General features: G+C 41.6%; 1 protein-coding gene across 3 annotated transcripts in view; it reads left to right on the top strand.

Annotated features, from left to right (window-relative positions):
* Nucleotides 1-18,838, top strand: part of LOC139376485 (cadherin-related family member 1a-like) — a 160,936-nt gene that overhangs the window by 123,122 nt on the left and 18,976 nt on the right. For all 3 annotated transcript variants that reach the window (XM_071119120.1, XM_071119119.1, XM_071119121.1), the window contains one exon: nucleotides 4,959-5,026. In XM_071119120.1, coding sequence (XP_070975221.1) covers nucleotides 4,959-5,026 — 68 coding nt within the window. The remainder of the gene's footprint in view (nucleotides 1-4,958; nucleotides 5,027-18,838) is intronic.

Genomic DNA, 18,838 nt, shown 5'->3' with positions numbered 1-18,838 from the left:
GTCAACTTCACTTCAACCCCTGCAGCAACTTGCGTGATTGACTCAAGTGTGTTTCGCTCAACAGAGATGGAGACACTAATGAGGGAAACAAGAGTATTTTCTACTTCAGAAAATCAGAGTGTACAGCCGTTGAGCAGCAGGACCCCAGAAATATGCTCGCATGAAAAATTCAGCAAGCATCTCGACCACAGTGCTTCAGAAATATAGCTTTCTTCCATCGAAGATAGTGTCTCACCTGGCAGGGCATTAAGTGCCCCGTGTGAGCTGTGGAAATACCTGGAAGAGGTAAAGGAAGGCATGTTTACAGTGTCAGCAGATCTGGCAGGCAAGGATGGCTGTTAATCCTAAACTGTGCCCTGTGGTGCTGAATCTGGTTTCTGCCCTGCATCCCTAGTGTTCGTGGAGAAAAATTATCTTTCTGTGGATAACTGTCATCAGGCCTGGAGAAACCGAACGACCACCTCTCTGGTACGCAGTCTTCTTGAAGATAAACCAAAAAAATCCTGTTTGATTGAAGAGAAACAAACACACAAGCTGGCTGGCTCAGATCCAATCCGTTCCAAGTTTATGGGTCTCATACACAGATTTGCAGGTGTTTTCCAACAGTGCAGTAATAATCAATAATAATCATAATCCCAACATTTTTATAAAGAAACTAAGAAATATCAGAACGAGCACTGTCAGAGTCTGTAATATAAATAAATACACGCAGTGCCTTCGGAATGTATTCTGACCCCTTGACTTTTTCCACATTTTGTTAATTGACAGCCTTAATCTAAAATGGATTAAATAAATACAAATCCTCAGCAATATACACACAATACCCCATAATGACAAAGCGAAAACATGATTATAGAAATGTTTTCAAATGTATAAAACATAAAAACAGCTCCGAGACACCATTTAGTTGAGGCACAGATCTGGGGAAGGGTACCAAAAAATATCTGCAGCATTGAAGGTCCCCAAGAACACAATGGCCTCCATCATTCTTAAATGGAAGAAGTTTGGAACCACCAAGACTCTTCTTAGTGTCCGCCAGGCAAACTGAGCAATCGGGGAAGAAGGGCCTTGGTCAGGGAGGTTACCAAGAACCCAATGATCACTCTGACAGGGCTCCAGAGTTCCTCTGTGGAGATGGGAGAACCTTCCAGAAGGACAACCAACTCCGCAGCACTCCACCAATCAGGCCTTTGTGGTAGAGTGGCCAGATGCAAGCCACTCCTCAGTAAAAGGCAAATGACAACACGCTTGGAGTTTGCCAAAAGCCCCTAAGACTCTCAGATCATGAGAAACAAGATTCTCTGGTCTGATGTAACCAAGATTAAACTCTTGGGTCTGAATGCAAAGTGTCATGTCTGGAGGAAACCTGGCACCATCCCTATGGTGAAGCTTGGGAGTGGCAGCATCATGCGTTGGGGATGTTTTTCAGTGGCAGGGACTGGGAGACTGGTCAGGATTGAGGGGAAGATGAAAAGAGCAAAGTACAGAGATCCTTGATGAAAACCTGCTCCAGAGTGCTAAGGACCACAGACTGGGGTGAAGGTTCACTTTCCAACAGCAAAATGACCCTAAGCACACAACCAAGACAACACAGGAGTGGCTTTGGGACAAGTGTCTGAATGTCTTTGAGTGGCACAGCCAGAGCTCGAACTTGAACCCGATCGAACATCTCTGGAGAGACCTGAAAATAGCTGTGCAGCAACGCTCTGCATCCAACCTGACAGAGCTTGACAGGATCTGCAGAGAAGAATGGGTGAAACTCCCCAAATACAGGTGTGCCAAGCTTGTAGTGTCGATGCAAAAGGTGCTTCAACAAAGTACAGAGTAAAGGGCCAGAATACTTATGTAATGTGACATTTCAGATGTTGTTTTTTATAAATTAGCAAAAATGTTGCGTTGTCATGTGTTATAGAGTTCCCGGGTTGCAGCCGGCTAGTAACAGTGATTAAGTTTCAGGGAAGGGCACTGGGCAGAGATTGGATAGGGGTGACTGTTTAACAGCCTGATGGCCTGGAGAATTAAGCTGTTTATCTGACTCTCGGTCCCAGCTTTGGTGCATTTGTATTGTCTCCGCCTTCTACATGGAAGAGGAGTGATCAGGACATGGCTCAGGTGGCTGAGGTCCTTGAAGATCTTGCCCTTCCTGTGACACCGGGTGCTAGAGATGTCCTGAAGGGCAGGGCGTGCAAGCAGGTGATGCGTTGGCTTGACCGCACCACCCTCTGGAGAGCCCTGCAATTGCCCTAACAGGTCGTGATACAGCCTGACAGGATGCTCTCAATTGTGCATCTGTAGAAGTTCATGAGGTTCTTACAGGCCAAGCCAAATTGCATCTGCCTCCTGTGTTTGAATAGGCACTGTTGCACCTTCTTCACCACACTGTCTATGTGAAGGGATCATTTCAGGTCATCAGTGATGTGCACGCACATGAACTTGAACCTTTTTACCCTCTCCACTGCGGCCCCATCCTTGTGGATGGGAAAGTGCTCTCTCTGCCGTCCCCTCTAGTCCACGATCAGCTCCTTCATTTTGTTGACGGTGGGTGAGAGGTTATTTTCTTAGCACCACTCCGCCAGGGCTCTCACCTCTCTGTAGCTTGTCTCATCGTTGTTGGGAATCAGGCCTACCACTGTAGTGTCGTAAGCAAACTTGAGTTGGGGACGTACGTAGCCACACAATCATGGGTGAACAGGGAACACAGGAGGGGGCTGAACACGCACCTCTGTGGAGCCTGAAAATACTTTCTAGTCACCATCAATCCATGTTTCAGTTTTGTTTTGTTATGTCCGTATTACACGCACACCTGGTTTCTATTACATATCACGTTCCTTATTTACCCTCTGGCATACATTCCTGTTCTGTCCGCGATTGTTTGTGCTGTTAGTGGAGTTATGTGCTAGTGTTTTTGTATATTCCTATTTGGAATTTTGCTTGATATTTTGAGTAAACTCCGTTATGTTACTCAATACCTGTGTCCTGCGCCTGACTCCGCTATAACTCTGCACCCAATCGCTGACACTCAGTGGTGCGCAGGTCAGCTGTTTGTTTACCCGCATCCAATTGCTAATGACCCATCCGCAACCACCCGACTATATAAGGGAAAATCTGAAACCCGCACACGACCCTAACCCTTGATATAGAACATGCTTTCTTGGGCCTTATTTACAGCCTTTCTTGGGCCTTATTTTGATGTGTTTCTGCTTATAATTTTGGTAAACAATTTTTTGGTCAACTTGATACATGCAGCTTCTCTTCTGTCATATGTTTCCCTAGAAGACTAAAGAAACCCTTACTCAACAATAATGTAATAATTTTATAGAATGAATTCTTCAATCTAGTTGGCATCAGTAAAGTTTTCTGTCATCTCTGATTCTTTTGCGGAGCAAAGATGTTTAGCGACCGGTGAGAAAATGCAAAAAAAAAAAACAACAAAAAGATCTTATATGCAAAATTTCCAAACATCAATTTGACCTGTTGTCAGGAAATAGATAGCTGTGAAAACAACCAACGTGTTTCTGATAAGATTTCAGTTGGCTTGGATGTATATTTTATGCGGTTGAAATACTATCAGCTTTTATTACACTGATAAAGATAGAACCTCTACAGATGGTAACTACTGCGCATTCACATTGTCTGAAGATACTGAAAGAAAGAAATCATACACAATTTTGCCTACATTTAGTGTATAATTTTACTTCAATAAATGCTTAATTCTGCAGAAGAATATGAAAGCTATGTGAAAGTTTATAGACCTACAGTCCGTGTCCAGATTTCAGTTTCCATTTATCCCATCTGAACAGTAGGCTACAGTTCCCTTGACGTGCCTGAAGTCCCAATCTTGTGACTGACAAATTTGTTTAGCACCTCACAATCAGAAGACATAACACAGCCAGCACTGCTATCATCCTCTTTTACCACTTCACCAAATCTTTCCCAAACCTAGCCCTCCTTCTCTTTAATTTCAACTCACAGCTTTTCTTTTATTGAATTAAACTCCGACCATGTCCTTTTTGCCTCCATGGATCAATTTACCTTTTTCTGGAACATTTGCCGATTGGCGTGTAGGCTATTTGGCACGCATACAGTTAGGCATGGCAAAAAAATTATAGGCCTACAACACATATTGTAAATGGCTCCTAGCTTCCCATGCAGAGGCTACTTTCTGTCCCTAACACTGAAACTAAATATAAATGTTTTTATGCAACACTAAACTAAATAAAAACAACTAAATCACCTCAGAAAACAAACTGAAACTAAATAGAATTCTAAAAAAAGAATAGAAATAAAAAACAAATATAAAATTCCAAAACTATAATACCCTTGCTTCACAGTGTGTAAAGGTTTTCTTTAGGTGAAGGAGAGTCGGACCAAAACGCAGCGTTGTGATGATTCATGTTTGTTTAATAAAGGAAAAACTATACATGAATAAACTACAAAATAATGAAATGTGAAAACCTAACCAGTCCTATCTGGTGCAAACACAGAGACAGGAACAATCACCCACAAAACCCAACACCAAACAGGCTATCTAAATATGGTTCCCAATCAGAGACAATGACTAACACCTGTCTCTGATTGAGAACCATATCAGGCCAAACATAGAAATAGACAAACCAGACACACAACATAGAATGCCCACCCAGCTCACGTCCTGACCAACACTAAAACAAGGAAAACACACACGAACGATGGTCAGAACGTGACAGAGTGTAGGTGACCTCATGTTATTGTCTACCTTGATTAGGGGATTTAGGAGTCAATACTGTTTCTACTCATTCCTTTCAGGATATGGAATTGAAAGAAACAAATTGAGAAATCATTATAGAAACTCAGAGGGAATATTTATTTTAATTCAATGCTAATTGTTTTAATCTGTCAAGAAGCGTTGGTGTCTAATCAAATAGATGTCTTGTTTTGTGTTCTTTGTCTCTCTCTCTGTCTCTCTCTCACACACATAGGCAACAGATCCAGATTCAGGCTTTTGGGGAGAAGTCAAGTACTCAATCTACGGCTCAGGGGCTGACTTGTGAGTAGTCTCTCTCTCTCTCATATATTATCTATATATATATCCGTGGAGTGATTGTCAATAAAGAGCCAGGGATTCAGTAGATATACTAGTTGTTGAGGATCCAGCTGACCAGAATAAACCCCTTACATGACATTATTACTGGGCGATGTAAACTATTTATCAATACGGAGAAGAATACGCCCAGGCTCACCACACAAAACAGCACTTGTCTGGTATGAAAATGACAACAAAGTAGAGGGTTATTTTATTATATGAACATCTAAGATTTTGTCAAAAGAGTGTTAATAAATAGATAAATAAATACAAATAAATTAAGACTTGTGGTTATGCTGAACCAATGATGATGAAACAAATAATGTATGTAAGGTAGCTCAAATGAACCTGAACTAAAAGTAATGGTTCACTTTGAGGCCAACTCAAATTCAACCAGTATGTTAAACAATACGGTGCTGGCAGAGATGCTCTCTATGAGTGAGCACTAAAGTGGGCTAAAGTAGATATCTCACTGTAAGCTGTGGATAATTGCAGTGGCATTACATTTCCATTATTCTCTTTTTATAGTTGAACATACCTCCTTTATTGTGCATTCACATAAGCTTAATTGCCTTTCTTAGGATGTGCTTGTATTTTAATTCTGCTCTCTTTTATTGTATTTGAAACAGAGCCCAGTGTAAAACAAATGGCAAAATACTCAAAAGTAATTGAAATACATATTTCAAATACATGTAACAGAAATACTGCCCATCTCTGTCCTAAGCTTTGTAAATACCTGTAACATTTTGAACCTTTTACCCCTACTTAATACAAGAATCGCCATAGGCCAACGGGCATTGACATTTGTTTTGTAAATAAAATTAATCGCCCCTCCCCAAAAAAGCAATGTCCTGCTCCTTCCCTGACTTTTCCTAAATGTTTGTCAGAATTTGTGCTCATTTGTCAGAATTTTGAAATCACAAACCCATTTAGAGCCTTTTTACCTGCTTTTTTTCCACACTTTTGATTTCTTCACACTTTTCACACTTTTTCACACCACATTCCAAACCGTGCCCGTCAAGACAATGTGCTGTAGGACGTTGGTACCCAGCCAGGCTCCAAGACAATGTGCTGTAGGATGTTGGTACCCATCCAGGCTCCAAGACAATGTGCTGTAGGATGTAAGGGAATACCCCCCTGAAATGGACAAAAATGAATAGGGACTTATTGGCACCATACAAAACATATACACGATGTACAATACCACTCAAATGGACGTTGTTTCATTAAAAACCTATTGCAAATGCCATATGGAAAATGCCAAGTGTCACAAAGAAAAAATCCAATAGATGGCGAGTACAATCCACGGTAAATTTTCATATTGCAAATGGACATCAAGTCAAGACCCAAGGGTCACATTTTTTACATTAGATTTTTTTTTCTAAAACTTATCACCCCCTTAAAAAAAATGCTTTCTGGACCGTTCTTCAAAATTATTTTGATTTTTTTTCTCTCAATTAAGAACTGTATGAACATACTTTAGTCATATATTTTTTAATTGTCCATAAGGCATATGTTTTGTCAATTTGCAATATGATTTCAAAGGAAGTCAAATGTCGAAGTCAAAAGTCAGTGAACCATTGCCAAATGCCATAAGAAATGTTGAAATGCAATATGACAGTATTGAAAGTGCCAAATCAGGATGTTTTGTCCATTTGCAACATGATTTCAAAGGAAGTCAAATGTCAAAGTCAAAAGTCAGTGAACCATTGCCAAATGCCATAAGAAATGTTGAAATGCAATATGACAGTATTGAAAGTGCCAAATCAGGATGTTTTGTCCATTTGCAATATGATTTCATAGGAAGTCGAAGTCAAAAGTCAGTGAACCATTGCCAAATGCCATAAGAAATGTCCAAATGCAACATGAAAGTATTGAAAGTGCCAAATCAGGATGTTATGTCCATTTGTCATGTACGATCATAGGAAGTCGGTTTCCAAACCCAAAAGTCAGTGAACCATGTCCAAAAGGCATTTATACTGCCCAAATGATATATAACATCCAAAATGACCACCGTGCCCGGGTGGAGGGTGCTCCCTACCCAACTGTAGACCCCTTGCAACCCCTAAAGGCATAACAAAAAAACATTTTAAAAATGTGCTCCTGGTAGCCAATTCCAATCACCAGGCGCACGGCTGTCCATTTGCAACATGTTTCAATGGGCATTTACTATCACAAATTTGACATGCTCAAATTCTGCAGAAATGCAAAATTGACTGGCCCGGTGAACTCGGCATGGCCGGGCAGTGATAGTGGTTCCTCTCCATTGCTCGTTGTGTTGATTTCATCATGTCCATTTGGTAATGTTTTTTGACTGTTGAATCTTATTGCAAAAGTACTGTCCATTTGCAATATGTTTCAATGGGCATTTACTATCACGAATTTGACATGCTCAAAAATACTGCAAAAACACAAACTTGACAAGCCAGATGAACTCGAGATGGCCGGAATTTGATTCTGGTTCCACTCCATCGCTCGTTGATGTTGATTTCAGAATGTCAATTTGGTGATGGTCTATCACTGTTTAAACATCTTGCAAATGGACAAAGTCAGCCAGCAAGTCACCATCCATCAATCAATTAGATATCATTCTTACACCAAACTGATACAAACTGACACCACACCCACTTTTTCCAACTCGTTTAGAAGCCAACTATCACATATTTCAGAGCAGGCCCAAAATTCACAGCGCCTTCTGTTTAACCTGTAGTGACGCCCAGCCCGTGAACGGGACCGTTATCATCATCTTACACTAATTAGCATGACGCAACAGACATGAATCTTCCTAGAAAATATTCCTATTCATAAAAATCACAAGTGAAATATATTGGAACACAGCTTAGCCTTTTGTTATTCACCCTGTCATCTCAGATTTTCAAAATATGCTTTGCAGCCAACGCTAGACAGGCATTTGTGTAAGTTTATCATAGCCTAGCATAGCATTATGCCTTGCTAGCAGCAGGCAAACTTGTTACGGAAATCAGAAAAGCAATCAAATTAAATCGTTTACCTTCGATGAACTTCGGATGTTTTCACTCACGAGACTCCCAGGTAGACAGCCAAAGTTCATTTTTTCACAAAATATTATTTTTGTAGGCAAAATAGCTCCGTTTGTTCTTCACGTTTGGCTGAGAAATCGCCCGGAAATTGCGGTCACCACAACGCCGAAAAAAATTCCAAATTAGCTCCATAATATCGACAGAAACATGGCAAACGTTGTTTAGAATCCATCCTCAAGGTGTTTTTCTAATATCTAATTGATAATATATCAGTCGGGACAATTCGTTTTTTAACTCTGACCGATTGGAGTAATGGCTACCTCTGTATTTTACGCGAGAATATCTCTCGGATCCACTATGTGACCACTTACGCAATGTGGCTGCCTACGGGTATTCTTCAACTGAAATGCGTAAAACTACGTCACAATGCTGTAGACACCTTGGGGAACACGTTGATGGTACATTCACAGCTGAATTTCACATTCACATTTTAAGTTCTTCGGCGTACACATCACAGACAAACTGAATTGGCCCACCCACACAGACAGCATCGTGAAGAAGGCGCAGCAGCGCCTCTTCAACCTCAGGAGGCTAAAGAAATTTGGCTTGTCACCAAAAGCACTCACAAACTTCTACAGATGCACAATCGAGAGCATCCTGTCAGGCTGTATCACCGCCTGGTACGGCAACTGCTCCGCCCACAACCGTAAGGCTCTCCAGAGGGTAGTGAGGTCTGCACAACGCATCACCGGGGGCAAACTACCTGCCCTCCAGGACACCTACACCACCCGATGTCACAGGAAGGCCATAAAGATCATCAAGGACAACAACCACCCGAGCCACTGCCTGTTCACCCCACTAAATTTGATTTGATTTGATTTGTTAATCCACCTGGTGTGTCAGATTTCAATAAAGCTTTTCGGCGAAAGCATAAGAAGCGTTTATGTAAGAACATCTCTCTCAGGAGACAAAATATTACAAACAGCTAGCAGCCAAGCAGATTGGTCACGAAAGTCAGAAAACAATCAATTAAAATCACTTTGATGATCTTCGGATGTTTGCAATCACGAGACTCCCAGTTGCACAATAAATGTTCCTTTAGTTCCATAAAGATTATTTTTATATCCAAAATACCTCCATTTGTTTGGCGCGTTATGGTCAGAAATCCACAGGCTCGAGCGTTCATGACATCGAAAATTCCAAATAGTATCCGCAAAGTGCGTAGAAAGATGTCAAATGTTTTTTATAATCCATCCTCAGGTTGTTTTTACAATATATAATCGATAATATGTCAACCGGAATGTAGCTTCTTCCATAGGAGAGAGAGAGAAAATGGCTGTTGCGCATAAAAAACTCTGCTGGCACCCAGCCATCAACTGACGCAATGGGTTCTTTCTCGCTCATGTTTCAAAGTAAAAGCCTGAAACTATGTCTAAAGACTGTTCACAGCTTGAGGAAGCCATAGGAAAATGAATATGGTTGATATCCCTTTAAATGGAGGCAAGGCATCAAATGGATCAGAGAGCTTTCAGGAAAAACAGCACTTCCTTGTTGGATTTTCCTCTGATTTCTGCCTGCAATATCAGTTCTGTTATACTCACAGACAATATCTTGACAGTTTCGGAAACTTTAGAGTGTTTTCTATCCTAATCTGACAATTATATGCATATTCAAGTTTCTGGGCCTGAGAAATAGGCAGTTTCAAATGGGTACGTTTTTTAGACAAAGATGAACATTCTGCCCCCTACACTCAAGAAGTTAAACTCACAGACATGATTCAAACAGTTTTAGAAACTTCAGAGTGTTTTCTATCTAAATCTACTAATAATCTGCATATCTTATCTTCTGGGGATGAGTACCAGGCAGTTGAATTTGGGCATGCATTTCATCCGGACGTGAAAATACTGCCCCCTGTCACCAAGAAGTTAAGCAATGGCTTTTTTCCAGCCACTCTGTGAAGTGTACGGCTTAAAGTGGTCCTATGGACAGATACTCCAATCTCCGCTGTGGAGCTTTGCAGCTCATTCAGGGTAATCTTTGGTCTCTTTGTTGCCTCTCTGATTAATGCCCTCCTTACATGGTCCGTGAGTTTTGGTTGGCGGCCCTCTCTTGGCAGGTTTGTTGTGGTGCAATATTCTTTCAATTTTTAATAATGGATTTAATGGTGCTCCGTGGGATGCTCAGTTTCTGATATTTTTTCATAACCCAACCCTGATCTGTACTTCTCCACAACTTTGTCCCTGACCTGTTTGGAGTACTCATTGGTCTTCATGGTGCCGCTTGCTTGGTGGTGCCCCTTGCTTAGTGGTGTTGCAGACTCTGGGACCTTTCAGAACAGGTGTGTGTATATCCTGAGATCATGTGACAGATTGTGTGACACTTAGATTGCACACAGGTGGACTTTATTAAACTAATTATGTGACTTCTGAAGGTAATTGGTTGCACCAGATATTACGTAGAGGCTTTATAGCAAAAGGGTGAACCTTTTTCCACCTTTGAGGCCCCAAGGCCTCAACAAAATGCGACCCAAGCGTAATGATTATAATAATTCATCCCATAAAATGTGCATTAGACTGCAAGCAATCCTCAGGAGATTGAGTATATAAATAGGGTCTGGTTGTGAACTCTTATCTGTTACAATGGTGTGGAAGTCTTTTGGCAGTGTGATAGGTGGTGCCACCCCTGGCGCTCTTGGACCTTCACTGCTTTTGGTGTTGCTGCGATGACCTGGTAGGGACCCATCCATCTTGGGTCATTCCACTTCCTTTTGTGGACTTTCAGCTTGATTCATTCTCCAACGCCAACAGTCTGGGTCACACTGTTCTGGAACATCCTGGGCCTTCCTGTATTGGGAATACAAAGACCTAACAGCATGGGTTAGTTCCTTCATATATTTGCTAAAATCATCATCCAGTGCAATCAGGTCAGTCAGTTTGAGTAATTGCTCTGTGTAAAGGAACGTTCATTGGACGGCCAGTTATTGCGCATTTTCATCAGAACTAAAGGGAGACACTCTACCCATGACTTCTCTGTGGAGTGGCATGCTTTGGCAAGCCCCCCATTTATGGTTTGGTTAGCTCTTTCAGTAATACCATTACTTTGTGGGTGGTAGATACAAACAAACTTCTGATCTATCCCCAATTGGGCAGCCACCTGTGAACCACATCTCCTTTGAAATGGGTGCCATTGTCTGCAGAGAGAACTTCATGTTCACCAAATCTAGGGATGATTTCTCTTACCAGGAGTTTTGCTACCGTTTTATCATCACAGTGCACGGTTGGAAATGCTTCGACCCACCTGGTAAAACGGTCAATTATTACCCGGCAGTATCTCTTTCTTTCTTTTCTTTCAGCCATGTCTATGAAATCCATAGCTAAATGGGTGAACGGGCCGGCCGGCACTGGAAATTTCCCTGGTTTCAGGGGGGTACCCTTACCAATGTTGTATTGCATGCATGTAGTACATTTATGCATGTGTGTTTTGCAAATTTCAATCAGATTTGGACAAAACCAGGTGTCAGATATTAGTCTTACCATCTCCCGCCTTGGTGCGTGACCCACCCCGTGGGCCAGGCGACACACAGAGGAGACGAGAGGTAAGGGCAGAACAGGATTTCCAGAGAGTGATTGCCTCCACAGGCCATCAGGGCCTCTGGAGCAGCCCCTAGATTCCCATAAGGGGTGATTAAGTGCATCAGCAGTCTGGTGTTGGTCCAGATTAGTGATTTCAGATGTACATGGGGAAGTAAGCATAACGGCATGAATACGGCAGCGAGAAGCAGCATTCTTAGCATCAGCAACAGCATTACCTAAACTCATGTTATCATTGTTGCCTGTGTGGGCACGGACCTTGAAAATAGCCAATTCAGCTGGAAGCAACATGGCCTCCAGCATGGCTTCAATCTGTAAGCGTTTTTTAATTGGAGTACCGGATGCGTTAACAAAATCCCTGCCTTTCCAAACCCCTACCCAAGATAGGCAAACACCAATGGTGTATACAGAGTCAGAATAAATGTTAACCACTATCTAATATACATGCTTCAGTAAGGGCCTGGAGCTCAGCTTGTTGTGCTGAGCAATGTTCAGGCAAGGGACGTTCAATCAACAATGACCTATTCAGTGAGACTATACCAAACCCTGCATGTTTCCTACCAGTCTCCCTATCAATAAAGGCAGAGCCATCAACAGAGAGATTAACATCAGAGAGCTCAAGAAGTTTATCCTAAAGGTCAGGCCTGGCCTTAGAATCACGTTGGACCAGATCAAGACAGTTGTGTGTTTTTCCATCCTCCAGAGACATGTGCAGTTGTGCTGGGTTAGCAACAGAGCATCGTTGAATCGTAAGGTGAGGCTGTGTCAGAAGGAATTCATACCTAGCAAGACCTGCAGCCATTGATTAGGGCACATGTTTCTCATATGGCCTGCCACACTGCAGTACCAGCACACCAGCGGTTGTCTCTGTGTGGGTATGTATGGTTGTGGGTTCCCATATGGTTGAGGTAGCAGGTGCTTGGGTAAACTGTGGAGCAGGCTGCTGCTGCAGGGCAGCTGGGGTTACAGCCACCAATAGATTGTTGGTTTTTCCTTTGTCCAGTTGGGCTAGTTGGGCTTTCTTGAGTTGTGAGTCAAGATCAGTCTTCCTTGCTCTTTCTTCATTTTTTTTCCAGAATCTGCAGTGATGTCTAATGTGGTCCTCCTTAGTAGGGCCTTCAAATCTGTCCCATCCCACAACATTCATCAATTTATCCCTGACCCACTCAGGTATATTCCTGCAGAGTCTGTCATAGAAACGGTTTTCAGTGGTATCAGAGGAGTCAAACCTCTCAGTGGTTTCTCCTTGCCACTCTGTCTTAAGTTTATCCATCTAGTCGAGGATATCATCATCTTCAGTGAAAATAAGTTTACCCAGTCTGGCCACGTCCATTGGTGATGGGAAACATTTCCCTCAAATGCTGGTAGAGAGCTTGTCTGAAATGGGTAAACGGCAGTTCGACATGGCCTTGAGTAAGTTGTAGTTGATTCCAAACGGTGTCACAATGTCCAGGGGTTAGGACTTAGCCATGAGAGCTCTGAGGTCACCTGATGGTGTGAGGCTATTACAGTCTCAAAGGTGTGGATCCACCTGATTTCAAAAAGGCTTTACGGCGAAAGCAAACCATGCTATTATCTGAGGACAGCACCCCGTCAAACAAACACATGAAAATCACATTTCAACCCGCCAGGCGCGACACAAAAGTCAGAAATAACAATAATTCATGCCTTACCTTTGAAGATCTTCTTCTGTTGGCACTCCAATTTGTCCCATAAACATCATAAATGGTCCTTTTGTTCGATAAATTCCATCGTTATATCTCCAAAATGTCCATTCATTTAACGCGTTTGAATCAGAAAAACACTGGTTCCAACTCGCGCAACATGACTACAAAATATCTAATAAATGACCTGTAATCTTAGTCCAAACATTTCAAACAACTTTTCTAATACAACTTTAGGTATTTTTTTTACGTAAATAATCAATACAATTTAAGACGGGATAAACTGCGTTCAATAGCAGATAAAAATAAAGTGGAGCGAGCTTTCATGTCGCGCGCCCCAACCACAACAGTACACTTGGCTATCCACCCAGATAGGAAATGGCTACTTCTTAATTTCTCAAAGGAAAAACATCAACCAATTTCTAAAAACAGTTGACATCCAGTGGAAGCCTTAGGGACTGCAAGCAAGTGCCTTAGAAATCTAGATCCAAATAGAAAACCAATTGAAAACACTGTCACCTCAACAAAAAAAACTTCCTGGATGGTTTGTCCTCGGGGTTTTGCCTGCCAAGTAAGTTCTGTTATACACATAGATATAATTTTAACCGTTTTAGAAACTTTAGAGTGGTTTCAATCCAAATCTTCAAATTATATGCATATCCTAGCTTCTGGGCCTGAGTAGCAGGCAGTTTACTTTGGGTACGCTTTTCATCTGGACGTGAAAATACCGCCCCCTAACCCGAAGAGGGGTAGGCGGGACGCTTGCGTCCTACATGGCCAATAGCCAGGGAAAATGCGGTGCGCCAAATTCAAATACATTTCTATAAAAATCTAACTTTCATTTAATTACACATGCAAGATAGCAAATTAAAGCTACACTCATTGTGAATCCAGCCAACATGTCAGATTTCAAAAAGGCTTTTCGGCGAAAGCATAAGATGCTACTATCTGATGATAACACCACAGTAAACAATGAGAGTACCAAATTTCAACTCTGCAGGCGCGACCAAATATCTCAAAAGTTACCTGTAAACTTTGCCAAAACATTTCAAACTACTTTTGTAATACAACTTTAGGTATTTCTAAACGTATATAATCGATCAAATTGAAGACGGGATGATCTGTGTTCTATACAGGAGCAAAAAAAACTGCCGCTACTTTTCTGGATACGGGCCTCTATCAAAAGGTACACATGAAATGACATTCGTTCTGAGCTATGGTACTTCTTCATTACACGAAGGGAAAACCTCAACCAATTTCTAAAAACTGGTGACATCCAGTGGAAGCGGTAGGAACTGCAGGAAAGTAGATTAGAATTCTGGATTCCCCATGAAAACATATTGAAAAGACAGTGACTTCAATTTTTTTTTTTATCTGAATGGTTTGTCCTCGGGGTTTCGCCTGCTAAATAAGTTCTGTTATACTCATAGACATGATTCAAACAGTTTTAGAAACATCATAGTGTTTCCTATTCAATACTAATAGTAATATGCATATATTAGGATCTGGGACAGAGTAGGAGGCAGTTCAGTTTGGGCACGCTATTTAGCCAAAAGTGAAAATACTGCCCCCTACCCCAAACAGGTTAACTTGGCTTTCGAAGACTTTAGAAAGACAGGGCAGGATGGATATAGGTCTGTAACAGTTTGGTGCTAGAGTGTCACCACCTTTGAACAGGGGATGACCTCAGCAGCATTCCAATCTTTGGGAATCTCGAACGATATGAAAGAGAGGTTGAACAGACTAGAAATAGGGGTTAGAACAATGGAGGTGGATCATTTTAGAAAGAGAGGGTGCAGATTGACTAGCCCAGCTGATTTCTACGGGTCCAGGTTTTGCAGTTCTTTCAGAACATCTGCTCTCTGGATTTGGGTGAAGGAGAAGCTGGGGAGGCTTGGGCAAGTAGCTGCGGGGGGTGCAGAGCTGTTGGCCGGGGATGGGGTAGCCAGGAGGAAAGCATGGCCATCCGTAGAGAAATGCTTGTTGAAATTCTCGATTATCGTGGATTTATCGGTTGTGACAGTGTTTCCTAGCCTAAGTGCAGTAGGCAGCTGGGAGGAGGTGCTCTTATTCTCCATGGACTTTACAGTGTCCCAGAACTTTTTGGAGTTAGAGCTACAGGATGCAAATTTCTGCTTGAAAAAGCTAGCCTTAGCTTTCCTAACTGACTATGTGTATTGGTTCCTGACTTCCCTGAAAAGTTGCGTATCGTGGGGATTGTTTGATGCTAGTGCAGTACGCCACAGGGTGTGTTTGTGCTGGTCGAGGGCAGTCAGGTCTGGAGTGAACCAAGGGCTATATCTGTTCTTAGTTCTACATTATTTGAACGGGGCATGCTTATTTAAGATGGTGAGGAAATGCCATTTAAAGAACAACCAGGCAACCTCTACTGACGGGATGAGGTCAATATCCTTCCAGGATACCCGGGCCAGGTCGCAGAAGTGTATTAGTGAGCGTTCAACAGTGATGATGGGTGGTCGTTTGACCGCAGACCCATAACGGATGCAGGCAATGAGGCATTGATCGCTGAGATCTTGATTGGAAATACCAGAGGTGTATTTGGAGGTCAAGTTGGTCAGGATAATATCTATGAGGGTGCCAATGTTTACAGATTTAGGGTTGTACCTTGTGGGTTCCTTGATAACGTGTGTGAGATTGAGGGCATCTAGCTTAGATTGGAGGACGCCTGGGGTGTTAAGCATATCCCAGTTTAGGTCACCTAACAGAACGAACTCTGTAGATACATGAGGGGTAATCAATTCACATATGGGGTCCAGGGCACAGCTGGGAGTTGAGGGAGGTCTATAACAGGCGGCAACAATAAGATAATTATTTCTGGAGAGATTCATTTTTAAAATTAGAATCTCGAACTGTTAGGGAATAGAAAGTTTAACCCCTTCAGTAGCAAGGGTAGAAGAAACACCTGCAACTAGATCCCCACGTTCTGGTCTTGACGAGATATTTTTTTAACTGTTGGGGAGTTTCTCTTTTGCACTGTTCAACCAATCCAGTAAATGTGGCAGAGGAGTTAAGATGGAGTGTTGTCTTGTTAACTCTTTTAAGATAGGGGGCAGCATTTTCACTTTGGATGAATAGCGTGCCCAGAGTGAACTGCCTCCTACTCTGTCTCAGTTGCTAATATATGCATACTATTAGTAGTATTGGATAGAAAGCACTCTGAAGTTTCTAAAACTGTTTGAATGATGTCTGTGTGTATTACAGAACTCATATGGCAGGTGAAAACCTGAGAAAAATCCAACCAGGAAGTGGGACATCTGAGTTTTGTAGTTTTTCAAAGCTTGGCCTACCGAATACAGAGTGTCTATGGAGTCAAGTTGCACTTCCTACGGCTTCCACTAGATGTCAAACGTCTTTAGAAACTTGAATGAGGATTCTACTATAAAGGAGGGGCTCATGAGACCTTTTTGAATCAGTAGTCTGGCATAGTGCCTTGGTCTCATGACGCGCGCTCCCAAAAGAGCTACCTCTCGTTCCAGTGTTTTTCTTCAGACATAGGAATTCTCCGGTTGGAACATTATTGATGTTTTATGTTAAAAACATACTAAAGATTGATTCAAGACATCATTTGACATGTTTCTAAAGGACTGTAACGGACCTTTTCGAGTTTTTGTCTGGACGAAGTTCCTGCGCCTCATGAAGATGTATTACTGGGCTGAACACGCTAACAGCAAGTGTCAATTTGAAAATAAATGATGGACTTTATGGAACTTTATGGAACAAATCAGTAATTTATTGTCGAACTGGGAGTGCCTTCTGATAAAGATCATCAAAGGTAAGTGAATAATTATAGTGTTATTTCTAACTTCTGTTGACTCCAAAATGGTGGATGTTTCTCTGGCTGAATTGGGCACTGAGCGCCGTTCTCAGATTATGCTTTTTCCATCAAGTTAAAAAAAAAATCTGATGCGGTTGCAGTAAAACCTTTTGTGACTAGGGGGCAGTATTTTCATTTTTGGAAAAATAACGTTCCCGTAGTAAACAGGATATTTTGTCAGGATAAGATGCTAGAATATGCATATAATTGACAGCTTAGGATAGAAAACACTCTAAAGTTTCCAAAACTGTAAAAATATTGTCTGTGAGTATAACAGAACTGATATTGCAGGCGAAAGCCTGAGAAAAATCCAATCCGGAAGTGACTCATCTTTTGAAAGCTCTGCGTTCCAATGCGTCCCTATTGAGCAGTGAATGGGCTATCAAACAGATTACTTTTTCTCCGTATTCCCCAAGGTGTCTACAGCATTGTGACGTAGTTTTACGCATTTATGTTGAAGAATACCCGTAAGCGGCTACATTGCGCAACTGGTCACCTGATGGCTCCCAGAGTGATTCTCGCATAAAATACAGAGGTAGCCATTATTCCAATCGGTCCTACTGAAAAACCAATTGTCCCGGTGGATATATTATCGAATAGATATTTGAAAAACACCTTGAGGATTGATTATAAACAACATTTGCCATGTTTCTGTCGTATTATGGAGCTAATTTGGAATATCTTTCGGCGTTTTCGTGACTACAATTTCCGGGCGATTTCTCAGCCAAACGTGAAGAAAAAATGGAGCTATTTCGCCTACAAAAATAATATTTTTGGAAAAAAGGAACATTGGCTATCTAACTGGGAGTCTTGTGAGTGAAAACATCCGAAGCTCATCAAAGGTAAACGATTTAATTTGATTGCTTTTCTGATTTCCGTGACCAAGTTACCTGCTGCTAGCTGGACAAAATGCTATGCTAGGCTATCGATAAACTTACTCAAATGCTTGTCTAGCTTTGGCTGTAAAGCATATTTTGAAAATCTGAGATGACAGGGTGATTAACAAAAGGCTAAGCTGTTTCTCAATATATTTCACTTGTGATTTTCATGAATAGGAATATTTTCTAGGAATATTTATGTCCTTGCGTTATGCTAATTAGTGTCAGTCGATGATTACGCTCCCGCACCCGGGATGGAGAATTACTAGAGGTTAACGTCCGAAAGCGGAAGTGATGTCACAGGCTCTCTATTCAATTTTCACTTCAAACCGGAACATCTGGTTATTGCCAACCCCGCAGAAGCTAGTTGAAAAGATGCAGGTTGAACTGTTGAAAACAGATAAAAGGCTATTATATCATCTGGTATGTTTCCTTATTTTTTAGGACAATCTATTTATAGTTTCTTCTTCACAGAACAAATACAACTACATTGACTTTCAATGGGTTATACTTTCAGACAGAATTATCCAACTTTCCTTTGACATACTGTCCTCTTACATCTCAAATCAAATCATATTGGTCACATAAACATGTTTAGCAGATTTTATTGAGGGTGTAGCGCAATGCTTGTGCTTCTAGCTCCGACAGTGCAGTAATATGTAACAATTATACAATTTATACCCAATACACACAAATCTAGTAAAGGAATGGAATTAAGATTAATTAATTTGTCCATTAAAATAAGTCCTCACTTGCCAGCTTCAGTACATAGTACCCGCAAACACCAGTCTCAACGTCAACAGTGAAGAG

Source organism: Oncorhynchus clarkii, chromosome 20, assembly GCF_045791955.1.
Source record: "Oncorhynchus clarkii lewisi isolate Uvic-CL-2024 chromosome 20, UVic_Ocla_1.0, whole genome shotgun sequence".
Taxonomy (NCBI): domain Eukaryota; kingdom Metazoa; phylum Chordata; class Actinopteri; order Salmoniformes; family Salmonidae; genus Oncorhynchus; species Oncorhynchus clarkii.
Note: the sequence above shows the minus strand (reverse complement) of the source record. Positions and strands in the feature narration are given on the sequence as shown.